Source organism: Natrix helvetica (assembly GCF_964273705.1).
Source record: "Natrix helvetica genome assembly, chromosome: 1".
Lineage (NCBI taxonomy): Eukaryota > Metazoa > Chordata > Lepidosauria > Squamata > Natricidae > Natrix > Natrix helvetica.
Window position 1 is genome coordinate 66,808,106 of NC_138548.1, and position 12,264 is coordinate 66,820,369.

Genomic DNA, 12,264 nt, shown 5'->3' on the forward strand with positions numbered 1-12,264 from the left:
GGGTACAAAAATCTTTTAAATAAATTTCCCTCCAGAACTGGCTAAATTTATATATCAGCATTTTAAAGCTTCATTATAATCTGAAAAGTGTAAATCATCAAATTAAACACTTGCGGAGTATTTAATCAGAGATTTTCTCTCTGAATCGGAATTGGAGCGGCAGCATGGCAACATGGCTGCACAAGAAGCTGGCTTCCAGTCAAAGCAACTGAATAGGAGCGTCCAGGACGAGATGAAAGTAAAAAGGAGTTATAAATACCATCAACATAAAATGGAGCTCACTCAGAAGCTGAAATACACCAAGTAAATGAGATGTCGAGTGTGAAGTAGAGAAGAGAGGTAAGGGAAGAAGAGAGGGATAGGAGAGAGGATGGGGGGGAAGTGGAGGAGAGAAAGGAGTGGAAAGGGCAGAGAGGAGAAGGAGAGAGGAAGGGGAAATAGAGAAGAGAAAGATGACAGAGGGAAGAAAGGAGGTAGGAAGGAGGAGGAGAGAGGGAGAAGAAAGTTACAGATAAGGTACAAATATGGAATATGGAGAGCAGAAGACCCAATAATTGTCTAATTGTTTTTGGGAGTTGGTGGTAAGACGAATTGATGTAAATATCTAATAATATAGTATGATGTTGGCTATGTAATAGCATACACGTGGCTATATGTTATAAAAATGAAAAAATAAAAAAAACTTTATTAAAAAAAATTAAACACTTCAAATGTCTTCCTCAATAAACTGTTTCTGGATGACAGGTTTGCCCCCCAAAAAGTGCATCAATAACTAAGGTGCCCTTTCAGGTACTTTTGAATTACTTTTATCCACACATGGCCGACTAATAAACAAACCGACAATTGTGCATAACTTGTGCTTAAGGCAGCCGGCCGACAGCTCCTTCCTCATATTTAAACCATTTCAGGATGGGGGGGGGAGGGCAGTCTGAGCAACCAGTACCCCCTCCTTTCAATCCTACTCAGGTATCAAAAACTACACTCTCCCCCCCCCCCCCCCCCAATTATAGCGTAAGTTCTGGAAAAAGTCGGCCGGCGACCAGTGTAAGAAAAAAAAAGGCCAACTGTTCCTTCGCCTCTCGCTCGCTCCGAGCAACCCGCCGGCCTCGCAGCTTTCAACCCAGGAAGCAAAGGGCAGAGCCGGGCTCTACGCGCCAACGAGGGTGGAGCTCCGAGCGCAGCGCATGAGTGTTCGTCTTTTGCACTGGCGCGAAGCCGCGGAGTCGGGGCAGGGGTTTCTTTGGGCTGCCCGGTTTCACCAAACCGACCGCTTCCACTCGGCGGTGGCTGGAGCCGAGAAGCGCCCCATAAACAAGGAAGTTCTTCCCTGGCCCAGCCGCTCCCTTGCGTTCCGCCGCAGCTTGCAGGGGTCACCTCTGTCCCTCGGGGGAGGTTATGAAGCTCACTAAAGCCCAGTACGAAGAGGTGGTTCAGTTCCTGGCTCAGGCACCGCCTACCAGGCAAACCCTGAGGAAACTGAAGGAAAAATTCCCCAGGTAAGTCTTCCCCGGGCAGCCTCCGTCTCCCACCCACCCCTACCTCTTCCCGCCGCCTGGCTCTTCCAAGGCAAATTCCGCCCCCTTTTTTACGCGAAGGAAGTGAAGAAGTCAGCTGTCGGAAGTAAACTGTTAACAAGTGGCGGCCCGAGGCTGCGGGGAATCCTTTTCTAACGGGAGAGGAAGCAGCTCAGTCGGCTTGGCGGCGGGATAAAAAACTCGCTCGCGTGTAGTGTAATTTCCTTTCGCCGAGGCAGCTTTTTCCGCTGGATTTTAAAAAGGGAGTGGGAGATTGGAGGAACAGTAAAAAGAAAGAAAAAAAGAAATGTGACTCTGGTTTGCTTGCCAGGAGCTCAAAATGACAGTTACCCATGAGTAAAGGTGTAAAATGTGGTGTGTCCTGTCTAGAATGGCCACCCCAAATGTAAATAAGCTGCTAGTTCTCAATAAATTATATCTATTCTTCATTCCAGCCTGATGTGGGATTGTAGCATACCAACTGTCATGTGAACCAAGTTCCGATACTCATACTTTTAAGATCTGTTGTAAATATCTTAATTCTTTAAAAAAATGAAGATAGTGGGGAAGTATTTAGATACACGGAGTCCTTGACTTATGTCCAAAACATTTCTATTTGCTAACCAAGGCACTTGTTAAGTGAGTTTTGCCCCATTTGTGCCTTGTCTTTTGACACAGTGGCTTACTGAATCACTGTAGTTGTTAATAACATGGTTGCTAAGTGAATCTGGCTTCACCAGTGACTGCTTGTCAGAAAGTCGCAAACCTCGGAACACTGCAGATGTCACAAATACATGCCAGTTCCTAAGCATCCAAATTTTGATCATGTGATCATGGGGATGTTGCAAAGATCATGTGTGAAAACCAGTCATAAGTCACTTCTTTCAGTCCTGTTGTAACTGAATGGTCACTAAATGAATGATTGTAAGACGAGGGCTACCTGTATTATCAATGTGCTTGCACTTTATAATTTATACTCCCTTCTACCAAAGGTGCCATCTTCCCCAAATAGAGCATTTTGCTCTAGTTTTCCCAAGTTCTGATCTAGTTTGGAGCGTCCTATGGCCACATGCCACAAGAAAAAAATAAGGTCAATTCTCTCTGTTAGCTTATCAGGCAGATTGGTTACGGTGGTTTTGATTATCAAGAAGACTGCCTTGAATTCCTCAAGGAACAGTAGAGTGACATTTCAAAAAAACGAAAACATCTGTTAATCTTAGTATTGTAAAAATAATGCTCATTCATTTTATATTCATGTTGGCAAACATATTTAACACCAGCTTCTTTAGCACTTAACTTTCTAGCATCACTGAAAAGTCTTAATGGTAGCCATATTATTCCATTGCAATAAAACAACCAAAGCTATCTAGTGTAGCTGAATTATGCCATTTAATTTTCTCCTTCTAGAAGCTGTTCTGTCAGATAGGTTTAAATAATCACTGAGATAGGAAGATACAAATACTAGATATATACAACATTGTGGATATGCTTTATGTTTAAATGTATACAAGGATATCTAGATAGCATCTGTCTACACTTCCTTAAAACAGTGGGCCATTTTTGCCCTGGTATCTTATGGCTTCTCTCCTAAGCCACAGTGTAATCATGGAAAAATACTTGTTCTATGGGGTCCTCTCTGAGCTTAATTGTTTGCTTGCAGATATTTTATTGCCCAACTAGGTAACATCAGTGTGAGTGTAAGTGATGTTAACTTATTGGATAATGAAATTCTTAGACCCCTACTTCATACCAAAAGACAGGACTAACATTCGTCAGACTGAGGAGCATGCTTGTTGTTCATGGCATCTTGAAGGATGTCCTCAAAATATGAATGAAACCTGTACTCCTTTTGGGAGGTAGTGGGTTTTTAAAGGGAAAAAGAGATTTCATACTGAAAAATTCCCAGTGGAAAAAGGGAAAAACAATTTAGGATTCGCTGTAAGACTTGATGTTCTAGTCTTGCCTTAGACATGAAAATCTGACTTGCCTAACTTCAGGCCAGTCACTCATTCTTACCTCACCTCACCTCATAGGGTTAGGTACTTTATGCTTGGATAGGAGGAAATAATATTATGTATGTTTGCTGTCTTGAAATATTTATAAAAATAATGAATTAATGAAGGAAGGAAGGAAGGAAGGAAGGAAGGCAGGAAAGAAAAAAAGAGTTTTCAGTTGCAAAATACGTGACAACTATGAACTGCTAATTTCCATACTAGATTAATCAATATGAGATGACAACTAGTTTAGATACTTGTTTTGATGTGTGGATTTCAAGCTTTATTTCCCCACTACAGTAAGTAGTATTATTATATTTGTCTGACTGTCAACGCCTCTGAGTGGCTCACAATGTGTTTTACCGATATAACTATTATGCATTGTAGAATTATATTAATCCTGTAAATCTTCTTGCTATTAAAAAGTGAACACCCAATTGAATATGAAGCTGGGTTGCAGATAATTAACTTTGATGTATTTTCTGGGTGTAATATATATAAATAGTATTAGTTTGTGTAGCATAAAAGTTTATATACTTTTCATATATAATGGCATGCAGGATGTGATCTTTTTTGATGGAGTGTTTGAAGTATGGGTTAACCCAGATCTTAAGAGAAGCTTCCTTCACTTTATGCTATGATTATGTACCATGATAAGCTCATGCAAGGCAAAAACAAATAGAACAAGATATTGAAAGAGTAGAAAAAAGGAATCTGTGACTTAGAGTGTCAAATTGTGTAGTCTAAATGAATTGACATAATGTGTAGAGCCTTATTCTTGAGCACTACATTATTCAAGCGTGTTTCTTTCCTTGCCTTGTGTTCCCTGCACATTTCCTTCATGTTTTCTACAGCTGGATTTCTAATGTATGTGATTATCATAGCAAAAAAAAAATTGAATGCATCACAGCATTATAATTTTATTAACATTCTTTGCTATGTTATGCACAAAAGGTTCAATCAGGTTAACTGAGAATTTGGGAGATATCCAACTTTGTTTCCAGGAACAAAGGTCTTAGAAAGATCTGTTTTGTTTTCATTTTCTCTGTTCCTTTTGATACCCTAGTAACAATACAAGTAATTCTCAACTTACAACCAAATTGGGACCAGAATTTTGTTTGCTAAGCGATGCAGTTGTTAAGCAAACCATCATGTGACAAGACCCAATTTTATGGCTATTTTTACCATGGTGATAAGCAAACAATCACGATTGTTAAGCAAGATATCATGTGAGCATGTTTTGTAATCTTTACTACCAGTTTCCCCATTAATTTTACTTGGAAGCTAACTGGGAAGGTCACAGTTTGTGATCACATGATCACAGGAATGTATGTTTACAGACATAACCTCAGTTGAAAATTAATTTGCAGATTTGATAATTGAAATCGTTGGCATAAGAATAAACTGCAAAGGCTTACAGTGATACAATTGCTGCCGCATCTTAAATTGTTTGATCTTTTGGCCCATAAATTAACAGCATGGTTCACACACACGCACACACACCTTTCTCTGTTTATATAGTACATATTTACAGAGCTTGCACCAGGTCCCAAAAGGTGATTCTTAATTTTTAAGGAATTTTCAAGCCAGTTTACAGCAGCAGTGAGCGTCGTGCCTAATGCACCAATCAACAGTTCCATAGCTACCAATATGATACAATGGCAGCAATGGAGATGGTCATTGATAAATGATGACTGTTGCCATTAAACAAGACCTCACACAACCATGATGGACTCAATGACTTCACTTTCCTTATGGTCATTAAGTATATCATCTCCAATTGTTAAGCCAGATATCAGATGATCAATACTTGCAATTTTACTATTCCTTTCTCCATTGACTCTGCTTGTCAGAAGCTGGCTGTAAAACATGCAAGTGGTAATCACATGATCATGGGATACTGTGACATTTGTGAACACCTTCTGGTTGTAAAGTGCTTGAATCTTGATCACATGCAAGTGTGGTAGGCAATATGGAAATTTGACTAAATAAACAAGCAAACAAATAAGGTATGAGGGCCAGTCATAAAGATACTTTCAGTAGTGTCATAACTTTGAGAGGTCTCTAAACAGGAAATTTAAGCAACAACCATCCAAGTAAACACTTGCGTGATCTTTCCTTTTTCCTGAAGATGTTGTTTCTCTAACATGAAAGCTGTTATGTGCATGTTGTAATTGTTTTGAATAGTCTTAAATTAAAGCTGGTGCCTGGGCATGCCGGATTACCAATAGAAAACTGAAAAATATTAAACAAAACTTTCAATCCAATTTTAGCAGGTACTTGTTTCTCCAAATATAAATAGCATGTGATTGCTTTTCATATAAAAGAATAATGCATAAAAGGATTATAATTCAGTTGAAAGTTTCAAGGTCAGTAAATTAGCTGAATATTAATACACTATTTCTCAAACCATTTTATCTCTTGGATGTTACCATATAGGGAATATTTTCTATTTAGTTTCATAATAGAAAAGAAATAATTGAAGATTACCTTTTCTAAAAAATATTAGCAATTAATTTTTCTTACAAAAGAATTGCTTTGTATTATCTTTTATATTAGAGTAATTTTCCATTTTGTAATCTGCTAATATTTTGCTAACATTCTTGTTAAATTTAAATAAATAAAATATTTTGTATTGGAACCTATTAATTTAATAGATAAAACTACTCCATGAATGAAATAACCATTATTTCTTATATTTTCTGAGTATACAGAATTGTATCATTTGTGGAAATTTACTGTTCTGTCTAGAATATATCTTTCTGCCAATATGCCTAGACTCTAAAATGAAAATATTGTGTGTGGATGAGAAATTGCCAATAATGGTAGAAATCCTGATGGTTTTATGATAGATGCACCTGTCCATTAGGAAATGGCCTGAAACCACCAACTCTCCTTTGAAAGTTCCTGGAGCCTTTTAAATCAAATTAATCTTGAAGCTTCTTGGGACAATTCAGAATAGGCAGAACTTTTTGTTCCCCTGTAGGTCCAGATGAGATGAAACTGATACCGATATTTACTGTCAGAGAGAACTATGTAAAAGGTGCCAGACAAAGCCTTCTTCAGAAATAATGGAAACATAAAAATAATACTAGGAAGATGAAATGTGTATGTAATATTTAATTTTAACCACATTTGTAGACAGTTTTATGTTAAAAATTAGCATTTTAGTGCTCTGAGACACAATAAACCATTTGTTTTAGAATATTGTGGACGAATGTATCATGGAGATAGAATTCTTAAAATGCTATCTTAAACATGTTTCCTCAAATACAAGTCTCATTTAGTTAAGTGCAAATGGATTGCAACCTTAAATGTTTTGTATTACAAACAATCTTTGTAATATATCTTTGCTTTGTGGTTTGCTATGACTAAGTAAATCTTTTCCCCCCTCATTCTGGCCTCTATAGGCTTATGAAAAAAGGCTTTGTGATCAAATTTATTAATGTAAAGTCTCTCGTAAGAATAAAATTAGTGCATAATTGATAGTGTTGTATTAGAGACTTGGGCATAGCTCAAAAGACTGTGCACTTTCATGTACCACAAGGTTCCGGTTTAAAAAATAACCTCAACTAAAATCTTGAAGGGTTGTTGTCAATCAGTGTTCAGAATATTGAACCAAATGATCAGTTCCAGCATAAGGTGATTTCCTTGTAGTTAGTTTTATGTGCACTCCTGAGGGAATATCCACCAGTGCAAGTGATTGTTATCTGATTTATATACCATTATACAACTGCATGTAATCTACACTGACTCCCAAGTAAAAATAGAAACAAAATCATACCATGACCTTCTAGAATTCATACCACAGATTCATAAAATCCATACTGCAAAACCAAATGGTATCAACATCATTACTCAGGTGTCCTCTGGAACCACCAGTTTTCACTAACTTCTGGAAGACTTTCAGAGTGGGTGTTAGCCTGGGCTCAAGGAGGAGGCTGTTCCAAAATGCAAGAACTGCTAACAGAAAGTACTGACTCTGTGCCTCTTTACCTCTTGATAATGGGGATCACTAATATATTTTTCTAGAGTACAGACGCTGAATAATTCAATTCAGGATGGATAAACATTGATCCTTTTTACATTGGATTTTTTAATTTAAATCAGATTTTTTAATTTTGATTTTTATCAAATTTATTTTAATAAAATGCTTTTGGAGAAAAATGTATCTAAGGGGAGTTTTCTATTTAAGATACATTAATAATTTAGTTTATTCAGCATGAAATGGAGCTTAGTTATGTAGCATGAGGCTGTATATTCTGCAATATTGGGACTGTCGGTAAGTCAACAGCAGGTCAGAGGAGGAGCTGCTGTGGGACAGAAATGACAGTTGGTCTTTAAAATTTTTGATTTAAATTTTGATTTAAATTAAGCCTTTTTACTAGTGATTTAAATCATGATTTAAATCAAATCTACCCTGATTCAATTCCACATGGAAAAGGTTGTCTTGCAAATACATGGGACAAGCCATGTGGGGCTTTAAATGTTAAAGTTAGCATCCTGTAACTAGTGCAAGACTCACAATAGTTGTGTACAATGGTTTGGTGACTTTCTTTTTGCCACTTCATGGGAACTGATGCACATTTATGCAACTTTTTTCCCCCAGAATTCTTGGCAAAGTTCCAGAATCCTCTTGTATCTCAAAATAAACCACTTTACAACTTACCAAGGTTCCAAAAATCACTTATTGCAGTTCAATATTTTAAATCATTGTGAAATACAGAAAATAATAATAATAATAATAATAATAAATTTAAATTTATTAGCCGCTCCCTTTCCAGACAGGACTCAGGGCGGCGTACAATGGAGTATAAAACATAAAACATGTATACAAACACATAAACCTACATATATACAGGACATAACATGCACGGAGGAGGTAACAAATTACATCACATTGGACAATTAAAAGTCACCATTAAAATACCCCAATTGTAAAAACACAATTTAAAATTTAAAAAATTTAAAAGAACTGTCAGGAGGAATAAGAAAAAATTTACGGTTGAGCCAGGCCAGATAATTGAAAGAGGTGGGTCTTCAACTGTACACGGAAGGAGCGGAGATCGGAAGTAGTCCTGATGTCACGGGGGAGGTCATTCCATAGGGCTGGGCCCATCACAGAGAAGGCTCTGCTCCTGGGTGTCGCCCCCCGACACTGTTTGGCGGACGGCACCCGAAGAAGTCCCTCTCTGTGTGAGCGGATTGGTCGTAGGGATGTATGGGGCAGGATGCGATCCTGCATGTAACTAGGTCCTGTGCCATGAAGCGCTTTAAAGATCATAATCAAAACCTTGAAACGCACTCGATAGACTACAGGAAGCCAGTGCAGCTCGCGCAGGAGAGGTGTTACAGGGGAGTATCTCGTCCTCCCCATAATCACCCACGCGGCCGCGTTCTGGACCAACTGCAGTCTCCGAGTGCATCTCAAGGGAAGCCCCATGTAGAGAGCATTGCAGTAGTTCAGGCGAGACGTCACTAGCGCATGGGTGACTATGCGTAGGGCATCCCGGTCCAATAAGGGGCGCAATTGGCGCATCAGGCGAACCTGATGGAACGCCCCCCTTGCCATGGCTGTTACATGGTCATCCATGGACAGCCGGGCATCTAGGAGGACGCCCAAATTGCGCACCTGTTCCATGGGGGCCAGTTGCACGCCCCCAATGGCCAGAGATGGAAGCAACTGGTTGAACCGGGAGGCCGGAAGCCACAGCCACTCCGTCTTGGAAGGGTTGAGTTTTAGTCGGTTGTCATCCATCCAGACCCGTACGGCCTCCAAACACCGGGACATCATTTCGACGGCCTCATTGGGGTGGTTCGGGGTGGAAATGTATAGCTGAGTATCATCAGCATACAGATGATATCCCACCCCAAAACCACGGATGATCTCGCCCAGCGGTTTCATGTAAGTGTTGAACAGGAGAGGCGAGAGCACCGACCCCTGAGGCACCCCACATGTGAGTGGCCTCCGGGTTGATCTCTGCTCCCCTGCCAACACACATTGCGTCCGGTCAGAGAGGTAGGAGCCAAACCACCGTAGAACGGTGCCCCTAACTCCCAGCCCCTCTAGCCAGTGCAACAGGATACCATGGTCGATGGTATCGAACGCCGCCGAGAGATCTAATAGGACCAGGATAGAGGAACAGCCCCTATCTCTGGCCCTCCAGAGATCATCAACCAATGCGACCAAGGCCGTCTCCGTGCTGTGCCCGGGTCGGAAGCCGGACTGGCGCGGGTCTAGATAATCATTCTCCTCCAGGTGACGTGGGAACTGTTGTGCTACCACACTCTCTACAACCTTCGCTAAAAAAGGAAGGTTGGAGACTGGATGATAATTGACTAGGTCCATTGGGTCCAGGGAAGGCTTCTTGAGCAGGGGCCTCACCACCGCCTCTTTCAAGGCGGTCGGTAGAAGCCCCTCGCCCAACGAGGCGTTCACTAGGCCCAGGAGCCAGTCGCGTGTAACCTCCCAGGATGCCAGTACAAGCCAGGAGGGACACGGGTCCAATAAACATGTGGTAGGTCGCAGACGTCCACGCAACCTGTCCAAATCCTCGATGGCAACCGAGTCAAACTCCTCCCAAAGCGGTCCCTCAAGACTTGCCGCAGGCGTCTCAGCTGGACTACTGAAAGGGGCCCATCCCTTCCGGATTTGAGCGACTTTGTCCTGTAGATATTTCCCAAACTCCTCTGCTCTGCCCTGTAAAGGGGCTTCCCGCGGTCTCTCAAACAAGAGAGAGAGAGCCACCCGAAACAGGGCGGCAGGGCGGTTATCTGCGGACGCAATAAGAGCGGCACAATATTGACGTTTGGCCGCTCTTAAAGCCACAAGGTACGTCCTCAAATAGGCTCGTACCTGTGTTCGGTCAAATTCGGAACGGGAGGATCTCCAACGACTCTCTAGGCGTCTCTTGTGGCGTTTCATCACCCTTAGCTCCTCGGTAAACCAAGGGGCCAGGGTGGTTCGTCGCCGCAGGAGAGGCCGCAAAGGCGCCACCCGGTCTAGGGCCCCGGTAGTCACACTATTCCATGCGTCCACCAGGTCCTCCACTCGGGGGCGGGTCAGGTCCACAGGAGGTGGCCCAAGCTCCATCCGGAACCTATCTGGTTCCATCAGGCGCTTGGGGCGGAACCATCTAATACCTTCCGGTTCCGCCTCCCCGCAGCGGGGTGTAGCACCGGGGAAGTCAAGCCGGAGAAGTGAGTGATCTGACCATGACAGGGGAGTAATAATTGAATCCCCTATTCCCAGATCACTCGTCCACTGGCCAGAGACAAAGACAATGTCCAACGTGTGGCCTCCCTCGTGAGTAGGGCCCTGAATTAACTGGGTCAGGTCCATGGCTGTCATGGAAGCCATGAACTCCCGAACCCCCTCAGACGCTTCTCCCATCGACGGCAGATTAAAATCCCCCATCACTAAAAGTTTGGGGGTCTCAATCGCCACCGATGAGATCAGCTCGAGGAGTTCAGGCAGGGCCGCTGGTGTATAGCGAGGAGCCAGGTATACTATCAGCAGGCCCAACTGCCTCCCTGGGCCCCATCTCACGACGAGGGACTCACACCCGGATGTCTGTGGCACAGTGAACTCTCTCGGCTCCAAGTCTTCCCGGATAATCACTGCTACCCCACCGCCCCTTCCCTGGGCCCGAGGCTGGTGAAATGCTCGATAACCTGGCGGGCACATTTCCACGAGGGGTAAACCTCCCTCGTGGCCCAACCAGGTCTCGGTTATTCCTGCGAGGTCCGGCTCCCCCTCCAAAATTAGATCGTGGATGAGGGGGGCCTTATTGACAACGGACCTCGCGTTGCATAACAGCAGTCTCAGGCCTTGGGTCTGTAGATCCTGACCACCTAGTATGCAGGGGTTGGTACAAACGACCGGGAATGACCAAAAACCCCGGTCTCCCAACCGACTATGCACTCTTGATCTGTCCTCGCACCTGCCCCTCCCCACGACCGTTGGTATCAGGGAGCCCTGCGCAGGAATGCTATCTTCCCTCTCCTCCCCCACTCCGCTCCCTCCTCCTTCGACCACACCTAGGTGCCTGGCTCTCCCATCCCTCCTGACCTGTTCCCCCCCCCACCCCTGGAACCCCTTACAATTTTTAAAAAACAATTAATTAAAAAACCCCTCAATGTGCGCTTCCTCCACCTCTCTGGGTTAATGAACCCGTCCTCGAGGTGGGCCCTTGAGAGGGCAGGAGGCCATAACTGCGAGAGGGGGGACTCCCGCAGTAAAATAAGGTCAGACCTCGCATACATGATAAATGATAAATAATAAATACACTGGGCTAAAGATGGATTCTGGGTGCTAGAGGTGTTAAATAAGTCTACCCGTTAAAAATCATGACAGAACGGCAACCAAGATTACAAGATGAGAGAGATGAGTAAAGAAATAGGTAGAAGTGGCTAAAAAATAAGTAATAAATGTTTCTTTCACTCTACCTGAGCAAATTCAGCAAAAGGACTAATTCTTTAAAAGAAGTAATATTGTACTTACTAATATTTATATTGAATCTCATTTATGAAAAGTGTATTACAAGTTTGTTTTTCCAATAACATTTATAGGAAAAACTAATAGGTAAAATGTGACTTGCTCTTCAAGCTACATTAAGCTAAGCTGGCAAATGGACTGCAAGTGTGGAACATCCTTATCAGTATATGCTTGACAAAGTTACAGTAAGCTTAAATGCATATTGCACTACCAGTTTTTGATATATAGTTTAAATAAAAATATTTATATAAATAGTTTG

General features: G+C 42.2%; 1 protein-coding gene across 2 annotated transcripts in view; it reads left to right on the top strand.

Moving 5' to 3' along the window:
* Nucleotides 1-1,042: 1,042 nt before the first annotated feature.
* Nucleotides 1,043-12,264, top strand: part of CDIN1 (CDAN1 interacting nuclease 1) — a 150,367-nt gene continuing 139,145 nt past the window's right edge. The window contains exon 1 of one of the 2 annotated variants that reach the window (XM_081955775.1): nt 1,043-1,496. In XM_081955775.1, the coding sequence (XP_081811901.1) occupies nt 1,396-1,496 (101 nt within the window). In that variant the 5' untranslated portion in view covers nt 1,043-1,395. The remainder of the gene's footprint in view (nt 1,497-12,264) is intronic. The other variant, XM_081955776.1, reaches the window with a different exon arrangement.